The sequence below is a fragment of the Scomber japonicus genome, chromosome 9 (assembly GCF_027409825.1).
Source record: "Scomber japonicus isolate fScoJap1 chromosome 9, fScoJap1.pri, whole genome shotgun sequence".
Taxonomy (NCBI): domain Eukaryota; kingdom Metazoa; phylum Chordata; class Actinopteri; order Scombriformes; family Scombridae; genus Scomber; species Scomber japonicus.
The window spans coordinates 12,370,310-12,389,215 of NC_070586.1; the positions used below are offsets into that span (position 1 = coordinate 12,370,310).

General features: G+C 39.9%; 2 protein-coding genes across 3 annotated transcripts; one reads left to right on the plus strand and one right to left on the minus strand.

Moving 5' to 3' along the window:
* Positions 1-7,789: 7,789 nt before the first annotated feature.
* Positions 7,790-12,406, minus strand: hscb (HscB mitochondrial iron-sulfur cluster cochaperone). The gene is made up of 6 exons (XM_053325320.1): positions 11,934-12,406; positions 11,718-11,814; positions 9,075-9,164; positions 8,755-8,899; positions 8,149-8,196; positions 7,790-8,001 (listed from the first exon to the last, which is right to left on the minus strand). Exons 1-6 carry the CDS (start codon positions 12,290-12,292, stop codon positions 7,907-7,909), a joined length of 834 nt encoding a protein of 277 aa, XP_053181295.1. The 5' UTR covers positions 12,293-12,406; the 3' UTR covers positions 7,790-7,906.
* Positions 12,407-12,512: 106 nt separating this feature from the next.
* lrrc8ab (leucine rich repeat containing 8 VRAC subunit Ab) lies at positions 12,513-18,692 on the plus strand. 2 transcript variants are annotated; one of them, XM_053325076.1, is made up of 4 exons: positions 12,513-12,623; positions 13,265-13,390; positions 15,734-17,852; positions 18,035-18,692. In XM_053325076.1, exons 3-4 carry the CDS (start codon positions 15,741-15,743, stop codon positions 18,308-18,310), a joined length of 2,388 nt encoding a protein of 795 aa, XP_053181051.1. In that variant the 5' UTR covers positions 12,513-12,623; positions 13,265-13,390; positions 15,734-15,740; the 3' UTR covers positions 18,311-18,692. The 2 variants fall into 2 exon arrangements, with proteins under 2 accessions (XP_053181051.1, XP_053181052.1); XM_053325077.1 differs by having other exon boundaries at positions 12,519-12,620.
* Positions 18,693-18,906: the final 214 nt, after the last annotated feature.

The following is an 18,906-nucleotide window of genomic DNA, read 5'->3' on the forward strand; positions in this document are numbered from 1 at the left end:
TGACAGCCCTGAGAGTGATTAATTTCACTCCACTCTGGTGATTGGCAAGAGACTCAAACTGAGGATGATGCATCATCATCATGCCACGCATCATCACATGTTGCTTATTTTTCAGAATCAGGATTACAGAAACAATCCCCATTACTTTGCAAAATCTTGAGTGATTTTAGCTCAAGAGGCACTGAGTGAATGTGTTCAATTGCACAGCACTCTCTCAGAGGCTTCAACTTGAGCTGGTGACAGGATTGAGTTATGTGGCGTCTGTTCTGTCAAATGCAATAAGGAAAGCCAGGCAGAGAAAAGCCCTAGGTTTACTTCTTTCTGACCCAAGCTTCATATAACACACACACACACACACACACACGCATGCACACACATACACACACACCTGCTGCTGGCAATAATGCAGCTTTGTTTTCATTGCACGGAAAGAAAGGTCTGCATCTCTTTCTCAAAAAGAGATTCACCTGCATGTTACAATGAGTATGTACGTGACCTCACTGCAAAAAGTCCATCTTATAATGCACATTCAGGACAATTTGACAGCAGAAAAATAGTCATAATCCTAACACAATTTTCAAAAACTGCACAATTTTATAAGTGGAGCTAAAACATTATTACCTTTTGATCTCTGCCTGTTTTCCTGCCTAAACACCCCTATCACTCTTGATATCAGTCCCATGGAGAGAAGCGAGATCAATCAAATCCATTATCTTTGTGTTTATCACGCTTTAAAGTTACAGCAGGGGCTCGCGTTGTCATAGAAACAGCTGCAGTAGAAAAAGGTTAGATTGTTGTTGAACTTGGTAGGATGCATGGAGTAACAAGAGTCATCATTATGTGAGATATCAGCAGCACAAGCAGAGGGGGGATTGTTGCTTCTTTTGTTTGCTCGAAAAGCGAGGCCTTACAAATTAATGTGCGGCAGCGACTGCAAATTCTCTTTCCCCCCTGTATGAAAATGCAGGAGACTATGGCGAGGTTCACAGATAATATTGAACTAAGGCAATATACTGCCACAGGTGCAGGGATTTGGCTGAATTCCTGCATAGTAATAAAACTCAATGATAGAATTTTGTTTTCCGAGCTCAGAATTGGTTTGTACCTGCGCCACAATGCAATCATCTTGACTAGCCTTCCTGCAGAAATGAATCCTGTCTGGCCCACCTGCAGTAAAGCTGAAGCACGGTGTGATGTGTCTTGAGGATTGCACATTAGCATTCACGCCAACTGGGGAGCTTACTGAGCATCCCCAATTCGGCTTGCTATCTCTAAGACATTAGGCTGTTTGTAACAAGTGTTTGCTCTTCAATTCAATTTCACAAAGACGTGACTGTAAGAGATCTGCAATCTATGGAGTCATTTTCACATTTTTGGAAAGAACAAGATTGCCAGGTGTGTTTATTTTTTGTCATGGATGCAAAATTAAATATAATAATTTCGCGCCCCTGTTAAATTTTGACAGTTTATTTTTCTTTTTTAAAACTTATTTTATAAGATTGATGTTAAGAATCGATCAAATGACTGTGTGTGATGTGCAAAAAGGTCGCTTGCAACCCCACAGACAGTTATAACCAAACTCTGTGGTTCCTATCATCTCCAAGGAGGGTTTTCTCTTCGCATTTAGAGAATGTGTAATTAGACAGCTGTTTGCCATAATTTGTATAATAATAATAATGATATGTTAGGGAAGTGGCATCATTGAGCCAGTTAGCTAATCCATTTCAATCAATCACACTTTATTTTTGAAGTGGGCTGTGGCTCAGGAGGTAGAGCAGGTTAAGCACTAATCACAGTGGCAGTTTGATACCTTGCTCCTTCTGGCCACATGTTGAAGTGTCCAATAGCAAGGTACTGAACCCCAAATTGCTCCTGATGGTGAGACCGGAAACTTGCACTGTAGTTTTCTGCCATCACTGTGTGAGCGTGTGTGTTTGAATGGGTGAATGATCATAAAATGCTTTGAATAAAAGCGCTATATAAATGCAGCTATTTAACATTCACCTTTAATACAGGTCAAACTGCTGGTGTGAGTCAGAACTGCTTTTGCAGCTCTGAGACATTTAGGAATAGTATGAAAAGAAATTTCTCTCCCTTTCTGCTCTCTGAGTAGATAGTTTGCACTTGGTGTTGGTGGCTAAATTACTACTCTTACACACACAAGAGGATGTGGAGTATGCCAGTTATTTTCAGAGCTTTGTAAAAGTTGTGCCAACAATGTCGATGTAGAAAAGTGGAATCCAGAGTTTGATTAGGGCTGTGTAACATATTGCTGCGAAAGGTATTCAGATAATATGAGACATAAATATATAGGCAGATCTGAACTGCGGACAATGTGGTTGCTGTTAGATAGGCAGTATAGGGAGTATCTGCAGCATAGTAGGAGATAAGGGAGGAGAGTGATCTGACCAGAGGCGAGTGGTTTGCACTCAACTCAGCTGAAAGTGAATGGCTGATCTGTGTTTTCACACACATACACCTTGTTTAAAACCCCTGGTTCTTTGCTTTCAAAGGCTTTCCAAACTCAAGAACCACAAAGGGGCCTTTTGAAGCAATATCTCCTGGTGTTTCAATGGGACAGCTGAGCGCCAAAAAAAATCCTCTTAACATCCAGATCCAGCCTCTGCCTGCTACTTCACAGATGTTTAATTAAAACTGGAACCCTCTTTTTCCTTGTGGATTACTCCTCAAAGCTGGTGAAATGTTGTAAAACATTAAAGATATTTGATATTTGTTGTTACTGGACTATTTGACTTTGTAGATGCAAGCAACATATCAATTTGCCTTCTGTCTGTCTGTCGCCTATTTTTGCCAAACTTCCAGGTGCAAGAAATTGCAGCTGTAAAGTATTAGATATCAGGACCTTGTTCGTTTTTGCTCAAAATATAAAGCTTGGTTTGTTTAAACAGCTTTTCATCAGCTTTTCATGGAATTCAGGAAAGACCGTTTGAATTGAATTACAGAGGCAATTCAAATATTAGGAAGGTTTGCTAAAATGGTCCTGTCCTCGCAAGATACATTACATTACAGGTTGTAATGTCAGTATCCAAAAAATAACCCATTATTACATTTGAGTGCCAGACGCCATCTAGTGGCCATAGCAATTATGACCCGAAGAAGTGCTGGAGGAAACTGCTGTTCGCATCGCTTTTCCAACTGTCCAATCGTGAGTAGGGACAGCTTTTTTAAAAACTGTAACTACAATTGTCGTGGTGTTTACTGCTGCCATGATGATGAAGGTCACTTAACTTTAAGGAGGTAGTAACTTTAACCCACACCATGTTTCAAAAGACCATTTTAATCCTAACCATGATATTTTCTTAATGCTAACCAAGTTAGATAGACCAAACGAGACCTTAACCACGGCATTGTTACATCATAAAATATAATCATTTTTCAACAGGGAGGTCAAATTACATATTTCGTTTACATCAACAAGCAAAATAGGCTTTACATTTACAATGACCGAAAGCTGCATCATCTTTTGTTTTGCTAGCTAATATTAGACATGTCGTCTGATTACCGGTGACACACCAACTGAATCTGAATGGACTGAAATTTGAAGATAGCTGACTAAAAGACCTTCCATATTGTAAATCCTGAAATATATGTTCTGTTGTTGGTGACAAGACATGATTGCTACACTAAAATAAGTGTATTTGATTGCTGCAGTACACCAGTACAAATCCAATATCATTTGGAAGAATACATGCGACAAGAGGTTCTGGGAAAGGCAATTGATACAGGGATTATTTGACCACTGCTTTTTGGTGCGCTGATTACCCATTCAGAGATGTCAAAGGGATTTGATGATACGACATGGGTCTTGATTCTGGTCTAACACAAACACAAACTACCATGTGCGCATAAACATGCTGTGTGTAAATGTGCAGGTCTTTGCCTCATACTACTGAGGAGAGCAGAGATTCCCCCAGAAATCTCTCAGCAGGGCCTATATCAAAAGCTTAGAGAAACGGCTCGCCTTCTGCATTCAGGCTCACACCTCTGGGAATTCTCCCCCGCAAACACAAAGCCAAGAAGAAAGGGGTTTATTGTCAAAGTGTGTTTCAATTTGACTTGTAATTACATTCAGTGAGGAAAAAAACAAAGCAATCTTAAGCGCTTGAGACATTCAATTCCATAATTTTAATGAACTGATTCCCTATAAAAGTTGACGATAAGATGTAAAAGATAAGCAGAAAATGGAGACAATCTGTGAGAATAGTTGAATGCTTAGGCCTGTATTTAAAAGCAGAGAGGAAGAATAAGCGTCTTTGTTTTATTCTATTTCCCAATATGTACATTGGCTCATATTACATTATCAGATATAGGGCACAAGCCAGGAACTGTGTTGTTGTCACCATCAGTATAAATAGCCCATTACAAGTGTGTTGTTGGTCTTTTTGTAAAGATGTTCACACTCTAGTGCAGAAGAAAATCTACAGGAATAAGACTGTTTCACTAAGCCCCTGAAAACTTTGTTAAAAACCATTAAAACTATTTTCTAAAACGTGTAGCACATGTTCTGCTCTACCTGGCTTTATGAACACGGCTCTAGGTTAATTTATTATCAACTCAATAGTAATGCAAGTATCTACCTCGTTTACTTCTGTGTTATTGCTTTGTATTGAGTTGGTGACAGTCTGGTTGTAAGAAATAATAAAGTATGTGTGTGTGTATGGCCTCATTTGTGTCTGAATTACCACCTTTATGCTGACCCGCCAAGCTAAAAGTGAACCATAAATCAAGTGCTTATGCCAAAAATAAAGTACTTATTCAACTAAACAAAAGCCCCAATTGGCAGAGTATGAAACAATAAAAGCATAAAAAGGCTTGAGACAGCCAAATCAATTAGATTGTTCCTTTTATTTAGTTTTCATGAAATATGATTAGTCGAAGGAAATGCACAGGCATTTCAGCTATGCCTGCTTCAGTGTGCAATAGCCCTGCAGTTTCATGGTTGAGCCCTTTTAATGTCTTTTATTTGTGTCAATAAACTTATTACCAGCAGAGACGACCTTATATTTGCCTCACAAAAAGAATCCCACAAGTCAAACAACCAAACACAAAACTTCACACATTCGCAGCACTATACAGATTATACAAGAAAACAAAAGGCCATAGGGGAAAATCTAAAACATTTTCCAACAGCTGTGAACAACAATAAAAGGAATTCTTTAAGAGTATGAAGCTGTTTGAGATCATAAGGCCTTTTAAGATAGATACTGGACAGAGCATGAGTGGGCTCAGACTGAAAACTGTACCTAAATATGTGCACTGAAACCTAAAATAGAAAAGTAAGGAGTAAAAAAATCAGACTGCACATTTGTAGAGTAACACATTTCAAAGTAGGCTATAGTTCAGGAGCTTTACAGAGAGAGGTAAAGACACGGCTTGGTAAAAAAAATGAGGCAAACAACATAAAAACATGGATTATGGGGCTGGAAGAAAGCCTAATAGTGGTAGATTATAATGGCATTACTACCTGGTGAGACACGAGTACACACAGCATGCACGAAGGCTTGAGGTGTTTGTGGGATGATGGGACTGACACTCAGGGGTTGAGTCATACAGAGGCTGAGCAGAGGGGCGAGGATCATAAAGACTGATGCTTAGCTGTAAGAATAAAAGTGCTCAGCTCCAGTGAGTCATCCTCCATCGGTTTTGACCTTTGTCAATTATATCTTTCTTTAGATCCAGCATGTATCCACAGTTAAAGGTAAACAGTGGAAGGAATGGAATGATGTGCTGTTTCTGCTCCCCCGTTACAAGCCAATAATGAGGAATTCTTCCATTAGGTCTCTGTCAAGAGCAGTGCAATTGTGTTGGAGTGGCCCACCAACACTTCAGTCCTAATGTTATTACAAGAACATTATGATTAAGACATGGGTCACGACAACACATTAATCTTATTATGGTATTTATGTTGAGGCCGTATGGAGATTATTAATACTACAATTACGACAGGCACCATTAGTCATGTTGCTGAGGGCATATTTAGACACCTAAAGCCAGGTAAAATTGTTCTCCTGTGATTTTTTGACTTACAACACTTGCCAAATATGCCTGTTATAATGTCATTTTTCACAGTCGTTATGCATGGTGATACCCAGGCTTCATGAAATGAGTCTTAGTTTGGATTATTGTTTGTGTTAAATTGTGAGCTTTAGAGGTGCTGATAGAGGTTAGCCGTTTCCCCCTTTTTTAGTCTTGATGCTAAGCTAAGTTAGCAGCTGCTGTTTGTGGTTTCATATTTGAGACCTTCTCATGTAAAAATGTATTTCCCAAAATGCTGAATGCAGTAATTATTAAAAAAGTATTTCTGTGACGTATCTAACAGGAATCCTTTTTACTGGGTCATGTTGACCTGTAGAGAATATTGGAATTAACCCAGTACACCATGACCAGTAAACACCACTCCAGCAGCAGTACATTGTGTAGTGTGTGCCTGATGCTGACCTGACTCATTCCAGGAGCTGCATGCTAGTCATATGTACCTAGTTCATTTTGCCAAGCTTTCCCATCCAAGTCAATTTCACAGCCCAGCTGAAGTGAGTTTTTTCCCTTTAGTGTCTTTCAAACTTGATTTCAAAGAGTTCTGGGAGACAGCAGTGGCCTCAGTGTTGGCCGATCACATTTTCTCATTACTCTAAAGTCACCGTAGATGTCTTTCGATTACGGCATGAATAATAAATAGGCCTGTTAGTCTCCTGTTTAATTCACTGTCCATCCATGTGTATTAGAGAAACTGCTTTTCTGCGGTAAAAAACCCCAAACAGCCTCAGACACATGACATTGTTGTTCCAGACTTAATAAACAACCAGTCACAATGTGTTATAGTGGGATGTTCCAGTGGACTGGGCTGCATAGAAAAACTGTGGCAGTGTAAAACCACTAATACCCATAATATGGTTTAGGTTCTGATGCTAGTGTGTCACAAAAATCATTTTTCATGTGACATGTGATATGATTCCTCACTCCCCTCTATCAGATTAAGTAGCAGCCTTCATATTTCAGTGTGATTACACCCATATCAGTTGCTCGTATCGAAAGCCGTGATGTGACTTGAGCTCCAATTTGCAAAGTAATTATGACAAATATCCTCTGCGGTGTTGAAAAATGTTCAGAATTAAATGAGAGGGAGAAGGTGGATGAATTCACATTCTGATGTATCCACCAGTGTGCTGCAGGTACAGGTTTACAGGGTCAATATACATCTATTTATGAGCTAGAAGTTACACAGATCACAGATCTTTGGCTCATTGAGTAATCGAAATTCAGTGAAGTCTTCCTGATTATCATAGCATTGATGCTACATACGAAGCCACTATAAATAATTCAAAAGGTTGTCTACCTCAATAAAAGGACTTCCTTTTGGTCTTATAGCCAGTTTGTACACCATGTGCTGCTCCTCTGCATGATGATTGTCAAGGTGTTATGTCTCCACCTAAAGGTAACCTACAGAACTGAATACAAGTCATGCGCCTTTGTGCGAGCCCTGCATGACAACATGCTGAACTGATAGGCAGAATAATCATATAAACACTCTAAGCGGCATTTTAATCAGAGGCAATTACAGATCTCTGTCATATCTAATGATACATAAGGTGCAAGTGGATGCCATTAGGCTTCTGAAATCAGTGGAATTCAAGGTAAGTATTGTATGTGTTCAATTACACCTTCATATCAATACAATTTTGGATTAAAAAAGAGCTGATTAATTACAAAACATCATTAATTCAGCAATACTTTATATATTGCATCTTTATTATTCATACTGAACCATAAATTTACATAATCACAAAATAAATATAATATCATGATGGTGCTTCAGTACAAATTTTTTAAGTGGCTAAAAATATAAAGTGACACAATATTGGCAAGGGTGGGGGGCTGGGGTGGGGGTTTACATAAACTCTGAAAGTTTTTCTTTCACTTTCTCATCGATGTTTGCAAAGTATTTCATTTGGGCAAGCAGTGCTTTTGCTGTTTGAAGCTCTCCTGATGAAAAAAAGTAAAAAGAGAGTGCAAAAGGAAGTTTAATCAATGACTCATTCAGGCGACTTAAAGGAAAGCCTCAGCATAAATTACAAAGAAATGAGTGGGAGGAACAGAAAAAAAATTCAATGCTGCGACTGAGTACAATACCTTTACGAAGGGCAGTGTCTATCTGCTCCGTCAAATCTGCCAGCTTCCCTGCAGGTGAGGGGAAAACGAGTTTCAATATTGCACATGTTAACAAGGCAGAGCACATAGGATGCTTTTTATGTCAACAGGAGAAACTCAGAAGCGGTCTCACCTTTGAGAGCAACTGCTTGATATTAAGTTTAAAGGCAATTAAAACAAACCAGATTTATGTAAATCAAAGATATATAGTGTTGGCGTAATTTGACACCATCCAGTACATGGATACAATTAAATATTTTAGTTAGTCAAAACTAATTGGAGAGATCATATAGATAGAGACAGATGTCTGATCATGTGTGCATCATTAATGGATCTTCCTGTAAAGCAATTGCAGCCATTCTATAACTCAGTGGTACCTGTAGGGGGGCCTGACCCACAGATTGGGAATGACTGCTCAATGTGGACCTACTTACAATATTGCATTATGTACAGCAATGTCAATCTGTATCCAATGTGTTAGCACCAATTAACCAGGTGCTTGTTTACCTATGTTAATTTATGGTCAGATCAAACCACTCAACCAGATTTTCACTCGATACACTGAACAGACATGCAGTATTTGTTTACCTTTTGTGTCTTGGCCGATCTTATTGGCTTCTTCTGAAGTCCGTGCTCCATCAAGAGATTCATTGATCTCCATCACCTCCATTAGAAACTGCGGATCACCTCCAAAGCTGGTGCCCTCTTCTATACTCATCCCCTCCAGCTCCAGCTGAAACATACGACCGGAGTTCATCAAGCTGAACTACTCCTTTGAATGCATGTCACAACTCTCTGACTGTCAGATGGTGATGGTGTTTCTTTAGTACAACGGCACAAACAGACAGAACTCAGTGTTATGAACGTAAACTATTCATTAGAATTTGAGACAGGGAATTCAGACTCACCATATAAAGACCACGACTCAAAGGCTTAAGCAGAGTCGTGTATGCTTTATTCACAAGAGCCGACTGGTGCTCTGAATACTCTTGTTCTTTCTGGAAAAGAAGGTTCTGTTAAGTTTTCTTCTAATGATGCCAACTTCAATCCATATTTGTTTATTTGAAAAGGCAGACAAATCTAAGCATATGCTTGAGGAACAACAAATATTCACATTATCCAAGAGTTACAAGAAGGGATTTACATAAGTGGAACACCTTGCCATCCCAATCTATATCACTGTCAATTTGTAAAACACCAATTCCTTGACGATACAGACAATTAAGCGTATGACATACAGCGCCTCTTTTGTAGTCGAGCAGTTTGGGACCCTTCAGGGGATGCAGGTGTAAGTTTGACACGACAGATGTGTAGAAACAAAATAGGAGACGAAAATATCTGGGAAAAGGCTGGCAGATCCGAGTACATTTCACAACTATCAGGTCTGTCAGCTCTTGTGAAAATCAATAGTTTCAAGCTCTGGCCCATGGGCCCATCACATAGAGCTGTTTCTGTAATAACAACCAGTGCAGTAGGTGGCTGCCTTGTAGCCCTTTATAAGTAATGAGTTTTCTATATATGATGAAGACCCCGGAGGCGGGAAGATGTCTAATTAAGAAAAAATGGCCAGAGGTGCTGATAAATAAAACACAGTCAGTACAATATTGGACAGGTTGTGTGTGAAGAAAACGCTTCCTCTATTTTCTCACGTTCTGCTGAATATGAGTTCATATCATGACAACATTGTGCATTGTGTTTTTCCACCTGAGTGTACAGGATAAATTATGTGCTAACACACCTCCGCCTCCGCTCCTCGTTGAACTCATAATGCCTATTCCTCCATACTGTAATGCAATTTCCTTTAATGATCCACGAGGGGGGAAACTGGATTATGAGAAAATTTTGTCAACTATTTAACCCTTTTTAAAAAACACATTCAACTTTCAACTGCTCAGCTGCATTGGGACAAGACTTATTTCTTCCTGTGACATTTTAAAGCTTCGCAAGTCAAGGATTGTATGTAAAATATAGGCCTAACTGTCTCCTCAGTCTAACTGTGCTTTAGGCTGCATGTGATTTACCATGTAGATCAAACTTTCCTCTCCACAATAAATTCTGGTATTTGAAAAGTACCAAATCAAACATGAAGAGGAAGAAAAGGTCAAATATTATCCTTAGCAGCAGTGAGTACTCCCTGTCTTTTCCCTTTAATGTCCCTCAGTATAATTCATCACAAGGATTTTGTTATGTGTACATACAATATACAAGAGCAGTACTCTGAGATCATTCATTTATAGATAACCGCTGCATATGCAAACCTAATAGCTTCTTTCTGGTTTAGTTTCTGCAACTTATTTTCCATGTACTGCCTTAACACGCTTTTCAGTTCAAAAGATGAATTTCAGCTTTGACATCACAATTGCTCCGGGTTATGTAAGTGATTATTTCTCCCCTCAGGACTCTTCAAGTGAGGTGCTGATAAGTCGTTAACACCACACACCTATTGTATCAGGAGTTATGAAATACTGTATCATAGATGATAAAAGGTTGTCAACGTATGTCAGATGATTGCATAACTCTCACTTACTTAACCTTTACTTTACTTGTAATGACTCCTATACACTATACACCAAGGTTGTAACAAACAATTACTTTCATCATCAATGAACATGCTGGTTGTTTTTCTCGTTCATCAGATGCTAACCTCCTTTCCATCCCTCTCATGACCAAGCAGTAGGTAGCATCTTCAAATGTCTTGTTTTGCCTGACCAACAGTCCAAATCCTAAAGATATTCACTTTCAAGTGACATAAATTGGAGAAAGGATGCAAATCCTCACATTTGAGCAGCTACAACAGAGAATGTGTGGTATTTTTTCACTGAGACAATTAATAGATTATCAAAATAGTTGCCAATTCATTTTCTTACGATCAACTAATCGATTATTCAACTAATCATTTCAACTCCTGTTTGTTTAATAAACTTTATCTGTCTCATGCTTTGTGCCTTTCAATGCTTGTGCATAAGCGTTTTTCATGCTACTTAAATTGAATTAATTAAATTAATGGAACTGAGCCATCATTAATGTTATTAATTAGACGTGTGCCTTTCCTGAAAGAAAATTGTCTGCTGATAATAAAAAGGTCTATTTTATGTCAAAATGGTACATTGATCATATTATAAAATTTAATCATGTGTTATAATACTTTAAGTACTGTGCTGCTTTGCTCCCTTTTATCCTTTACTGAAGGAGTGCTTTCTCATCTTCTCAATTGTTTAGTTTTGAATTCCTTGAACTTGTTCGCCTTGACTTGACCTTGTCTGCTTAGTAGTTTATTATTGGCAACGCTGCCTTCCAAGGACCTAAATTTGTCAATGTCTTTAAACAAATTCATCATTCAACTTTGCATTTGCATTTGAGTTATTCCCCCAGGCCAAAGTCACAATGCATCACACTTACAAAACAAAACAAAAAGCCAAGTGGCGAATTAGGGACAAAGGGTCAGACTCAATTTCTAGTGTTGCTAATAGATAGGACAGCCTCAGCTGATGCAGAGACAGTGTTACTCAGCTGATCTCTACTCAAACTACTACTTACAAACCCCTGCCTACCACAGATTTCTGGCTGAAGTTGTCTGGATGTAGAGACCGCTGGAGCTGCAAGTATCTTTTCTGCAGCTTTTGTGTGTCCAGTGTGAATGTGCAGTCACTGAAAAGAGGCAACATATAGCAACATGAAATGACTTGCTCACTTAGGTTAATAATCAAAATGCTTATGTAGAGAATGGAGAGCTAGTGGGGGTAGTAATTAAGCAGACAATTACTCACCAATCCATGATCTTGAAGTAGGATGTACCTTCTTCAGGGGGCTGGACTAGTTTGCATGACAAGCAGAAAAATGCAGGTGTTTTATCAAGAGGCTTTTTGCAGCTCCAGCAGTTCAGTTTCATTTGAGCTGCACAGTAATTCCTCGAAGATTGGACTTGATTAGTGCAATAAATGATCTCTCTTCCTTTTCCAAGTGCTCTTAGGTTCATGCTGCTGATCCATGTGTCCTTTTTGGGGAAGCTGGTAACAGGCAGACAGTGTGCTGGATATGTAACAGCTCTGAAAACTGACATCAGCCGGTTTGGGTGCAGCAAAGCCCGAGATGAGCACACAATCCGCAAAGAGTTCAAACACAGCATGTCTGAGCTTGAAATACACTCACTCACTCACTCAATCAATCAATCAATCAAAACATAAGATCCCCTCCCTCCTTACTGTCAAAACATGAACATCTCCCAGGAAGATAGAGGAAGAAGTTGGTGGGTTTTTTTCTTCTATGTTTAATAAAAAAGCTACACACACTGCCCCCAGTCGGCTCGGAGGTGAAACTGTCCTCAGAGCCGCTGCAGGATAAACAACAGTGTGCAACGATGAGCTGCTAGCACCGAGCAACACACAATTTGTTAGCAGCAAATATAATAGACTTTATATTGACGCTGGAGTTTTGATAGCAACCCATCCTAAAACGTAGTAAGTCGAACAACACATGACTTCTTTTTTTGTTGTTGTTGTTTTTTTCTTTTTTACACATGTACAACCAAATGTTACCGCTGCCATTATTAACCTACATAGGACGTAAAGTTCATATGACAAAAGGAGCCGGTGTTAAATATGTAGCTAGGTTAGCTCACCAAGCTAACAGCAGCCTAGCATTGTTGTTTATGGACATCGTTGCTAAGTAAATAATTGTATGATACTGGTATATTTCGCTAAAAGACTGTCTTATTATTTAATAGCAAGCAAGCAAGCAGGGAAAAAAATACATTAACTTTCTGCTTGGGCGCTTTCTCAGCTATCCGACAGGATGACAAAGGCATCCTTCATGCTAACCATCATCCAAATGAACACATGTATTATAGTTATAATTACAACTCACAACCACCATGATTAATACTGCTTGTTAAGACCTGTGACCTATAAAGGCACATGTTGCCTCTGGTGCAGTGCTGTTTAAAACACCACCACTCGGATCGATAACACACAAACATGTAACTTTATTCTTTGCTAAGGTGTTTCACTCCCAGGCATGTTAGGAAGAATAGCTGGAAGGAAGGAAACCACCTTTTTTTTTTATCTCTCCCTGTGTCTTTTTTTTTTTTTTTTTTTCCCAGATCTCATATTCAAGCCCATGGCGACGAGAAGGGCAATAGTCCATGAAGACTTATGGGTTCACAGAGAGTGGCTGGTCCACCAGGGACAACATCAAGCACTGGAGCACAGATAACACCTTCAAACCAGTGAGTTATTTTAATGTAGTGAGTGTACTTGTTGCTGCTGCTGCATCATCTACCCCAATTTTAAAACAAAGGCGAGGTACTGTATTGAAATAGTTATTATGTGTTCAAAAGGTACCTCTGAAGTTGAGCCAGTCAAAATATGCGTATTTGGCTAAGGATCAGACTAGGCGTCTTGACTCCTCGTCTTTACAATTTCCTATCAAAGTACAAGCTGTGATGATTGCCAACTCCCCACTCTTGTTGTGTATGTGTATGTGTAGGTGTGCTCTTTACAGGGGAGGTGGGGATACAAAAGTTGAGGGTAAAGTATTCCAGAGAGACAGCCAGTTGGAGACAGCAGTTTCTATAAGGTAAACAGGATCTCCTCCTGAAGGTCGAGGGAGGTGCTTCTCAAGGCCCCCACAGACAATACTCTGGGTATTATTAACGGAAATGGCTAAGAATAGAGAGCAAGGGAGCAAGGTGGCTCCTCTGGCAGCCCTGTTGTTTGGGTTAAACAAGCCAGAACGGAACATCATCTTTAGAGGAGTGACTTTTCAAGCTAACATGCTGGGTGTGTCGCACGAACACAAGGCTAGAGTTTGATTTAGAGGGTTTTTATCTCGCACTGATGAATACCAGCGGCAAAGGCGTCGTTGTGGATCGGTCTTGGCTGTTCATGTATGGAGTTATTGTGCTTGACAGTCCAGATTTGTAAGTAGAACAACTTTTCAAGTACATAAAGAGCACTTTTATTTATGCTTACACGCATACATATTCTCATTCATGTGTGTTTTTAAAAAAAGTTTGGTTATATTTCATGCCTACAACTATGAGTAGTAACATTACTACGTCGTGCTACCTGTGGGCCAGGTGTAGATGTGAGGTTGCTTCATGAAAGAAGTCATAAAAAGCGTAGCCCTAATTAAGTGTGATACACTTAATTACAGACATAATCCTCTGTCACTGTATATTTAATCGTATTTCACAATATCAATATACACTCACTGGACACTGCATTAGAAACACCTGTGCTATATAATTTAATCCAGTACAACAGCTCTGCCATAGATTATACTAAGAAGCTTATAAGAAGCTTATACATTTTCATTTTTTTATGACATTGTCAGAAAGGTGATAATACTATATAATGTTTATTATTGAGGTTGTAGTGGGTGCTGGTGAGTGCATTAGTGTTTCTAATATGGTGTGGACAAGATATTTGAAACCCCATTCAATATAATGCAATCCTGTACACCACCACCTCCCTCTACGACCTCAATATTAAACATAGAGGTAAATTATCACCTTTCTGACAACATCAACAAAATTTGAACATGTATAAGCTTCCTTTTTAAAGTATAATTTATGGCAGAGCTGTTGTATTGGATTGCATTAGATTGCACAGGAGTTCCCTAATGGAGGGGCCTGTGAGTGTATATCATGATATAATACATTATCTAGAGATCATTTAGGAAATTTTCAGTGGATAAAATAGCCAGACGTAAAGGTCTCGTTATGGGCTAGTCCAGAAAATTGAATACCTGACAAAAGAAAGTACTTCATTACGTCGATGCAAAAATTGCCTAGAGATGTCTGGTTGGAAAGTTTTTATTACCTCGTTATATATCAGTATATTTCCGACCTCTATCTTTAATTGTTAGTGATGCATCTATGCAAAACCATGGATCAATGTGAGCACTAATACTGACACATGGGATATTGAGTAGATATGACTGATGTACCTTGCTGTTTTTTATTATTAACACCATTGTCAATGTTCTGTCTAGTCTATTTTATTTTATTTAGTTTTGAGCCTGCGTATATTCTCAAGGCAGCTCTCTCATAGTCCGCATAATATCTGTATTTTTTCTGTTTTCTTCATAGGGACAAGCTATTTATTCTTAACAGAAGTCATGCAAGGATTAAATCCAAATGCAGACAAATTGACATTATATTTTATAGATGGATGGTGTGCCTTTTGACCACAATATTAGAAATGCTGTTTTCAGTATGACACCCCTCTTGAGAGCAAGATTAATTGTGCTGGTTTAACAATTGTTAAATCAATAACACGGTAGCCCACCCAAGTGAAGTCAATCAGGCAATTCTTTGTCACAACAAGCAGGAATCTCTGTTTCATTACTCCTGGCAGCCTTCAAATTAACTGTCTGAAATGTTCAGATGTATGACCTTGTTAGTTAGCATTGTAGTATTGATTTGTCAGCTCGGTGTTCTGTTGGGGTTCAGGTACAGGCCGTGCAGTCATTAAAGGGAAGGAGCTTTTTGAATTTTGAGTATGTTCTATGTAATGATTCAGTGTCTCACTCCACTCATTATGATTATTTCCTTAAATCTCTACAGATAAACCATGATCCCCATCACTGAACTGCGGTACTTTGTGGACACACAGCCAGCATACCGCATCCTGAAACCATGGTGGGATGTGTTCACCGACTACATCTCCATTGTTATGCTTATGATTTCTGTGTTTGGGGGGACACTGCAGGTCACCCAGGACAAGATGATCTGCCTACCCTGCAAATGGGTGGTCAATCAGACCTGCAAGAAGAACTTCAATTCCACCCTCGCTGCATCGTTGTTCTTGGAGCCCAAAGGGATCCAGTATGATCTGGACCGCCACCAGTACAACTATGTGGATGCTGTGTGCTATGAGAACAGATTGCACTGGTTTGCCAAGTATTTCCCCTACCTAGTATTACTCCACACCCTTATTTTCCTGGCTTGCAGCAACTTTTGGTTCAAGTTCCCTCGGACTAGCTCAAAACTAGAGCACTTTGTATCCATTTTGCTGAAATGCTTTGATTCCCCATGGACTACTAGGGCACTGTCAGAGACAGTAGTTGAAGAGAGTGATCCGAAACCGATGAAAATGAACGGCTCAATGGACCACAAAGAGTCTGTTATCAGTGAGGATGTTGAAGCAAGTGTTCCTATGCTCCAACGGACAAAGACGCGCTTTGAGCAGGGCATTGTAGACAGAACAGAAACGGGTGTTTTGGACAAGAAAGAGGGTGAACAGGCAAAAGCCCTGTTTGAAAAGGTGAAGAAGTTCCGTATTCATGTGGAAGAGGGAGACATTGTATACAGACTGTACATCCGTCAGACTATCATCAAAGTTATCAAATTTATTTTGATAATCTGCTACACAGGGTATTACGTCCACGATATTAAATTCAGTGTTGACTGCTCTGTGGATATAGAAAGTCTGACAGGTTACAGTGTGTATCGTTGTGCTCATCCATTAGCTACACTTTTTAAAATCTTGGCCTGTTTTTACATTAGCTTAGTAGTGGTGTATGGTTTGATCTGCATGTATACCCTTTGCTGGATGCTTCGGCGCTCTCTAAAGAAGTATTCTTTTGAGTCAATACGGGAAGAGAGCAGCTACAGTGACATACCTGATGTTAAGAATGACTTTGCATTCATGTTGCACATGATAGATCAGTATGACCCTCTGTACTCTAAGCGCTTTGCTGTGTTCCTCTCTGAAGTAAGTGAAAATAAGCTGAGGCAGCTCAACCTAAACAATGAGTGGACACTGGACAAGCTCAGGCAGAGGATAACTAAGAACTCTCAGGAGAAGTTGGAGTTGCACCTTTTCATGCTCAGTGGCATTCCAGACACAGTATTTGATCTAATGGAGCTAGAGGTTCTTAAACTGGAGCTCATCCCAGACGTCACCATCCCCCCGATCATCGCTCAGCTGATAAACCTGCGAGAGATGTGGCTCTACCACACTCCAGCCAAAATTGAAGCTCCAGCATTGGCTTTTTTACGAGAGAATTTAAAGTCTCTGCACATCAAGTTCACCGACATCAAAGAGATTCCCTTATGGATCTACAGTCTGAAGAATCTCAGTGAGCTTCATCTCACGGGGAATCTCAGTGCTGAGAACAACCGTTACATTGTCATCGATGGGCTCCGGGAGCTCAAGAGGCTCAAAGTTCTTCGTCTAAAGAGCAATCTCACCAAGCTACCTCAAGTGGTGACTGATGTGGGCATGCACCTCCAGAAGCTGTCCATCAATAATGAAGGCACCAAGCTGATGGTGCTCAATAGTCTAAAGAAGATGGTTAACTTGACCGAATTAGAGCTCATTCGCTGCGATCTGGAACGCATACCGCACTCAATCTTCAGCTTGCACAACTTGCAGGAGATTGATCTGAAGGACAACAACCTGAAGACCATTGAGGAGATCATCAGCTTCCAGCACCTCCACCGGCTGGTCTGCCTTAAGCTCTGGTACAACCAGATTGCCTACATTCCCATCCAGATAGGCACACTGACCAACATGGAGAAGCTGTACCTGAACAGAAACAAGATTGAGAAGATTCCCGGCCAGTTGTTTTATTGCCGCAAGCTTCGATTTTTGGACCTTAGCCATAACAACTTAACCTATATCCCAACAGACATTGGCTTTCTCCAGAATCTTCAATACCTGGCAGTGACCGCTAATAGAGTGAGTATTGAATAATCACTGTTTTCCAAGCATTTAAATCTTTGCAGTTGATTGTGTATTGGATTGTTTTGTCATGTGTAGTTTGTTTGAAACTGATTTTCTGCTGTTGAAATATTTCAAAGCTGTAAATGTTAACGTCTCTCTCCTTTTTCCTTCCTAATCTCAACCACCTTGCAATAAAGATCGAGAGCCTACCTAATGAGCTGTTCCAGTGCAAGAAACTCCGCACTTTGAACTTGGGAAACAATTGCCTGCAGTCTCTGCCATCGCGGTTTGGAGAGCTGACCGGGTTGACACAGCTAGAGCTGAGAGGAAACCGTCTGGAGTGCTTGCCAGTAGAGCTAGGCGAGTGCCGACAGTTAAAGAGAACCGGCCTTGTGGTGGAGGAGGACCTCTTCAACACCCTGCCCACCGAGGTTAAGGAACAGTTGTGGAAAGTTGACAAAGAGCAGACTTAAACAGGTCTGTGGCTGCGAGTAAAAACAGATATTCACCTACTGGGCCCTGACACAGGAGGAATGCCCACACCGTCACAGAGGGCTTGTTGAAGCAGGCTGCTGAAGTGTACAGCCAGAGGGGTTGGGTATCGAGTGCCAGTGCCAGTTTGACAAACCCAGAATACTGATTCTTACCGATTCTCAGCTGCCAGTAGTTTCTCCTAGTTATTAACTGTCCAGCTGATTTGCTTCCTTCACAAACAACTTCTCAGGCCCTTCCGTTATAGCTCAGTAATGATGCTTTTTAGCAATAATTAAGCAGTGCCATTGTGATGCACAGTGTGCGTTTACATTTAGTGCTTCTCAGTTATGGTGGAGAAGTTTGAGTATGCAAAACTTTGGGCCAACTAAACACTGAAATATGAAATAGACTAGAACAAAGTTTCTACCGTAGCCAGTTGTTAGAAACAGTAGGCTGCTGTCATCTAATCCAGATTTTTTTTTTTTTTTTAAGGGAACAAATGAGATAAGAAAGTCTACAATTCTTAATTTCTAGTCAAACAACAATCACTTGAGCTGTTTTGACTTGTATGTCAGTCTATATATTGCATCATTAC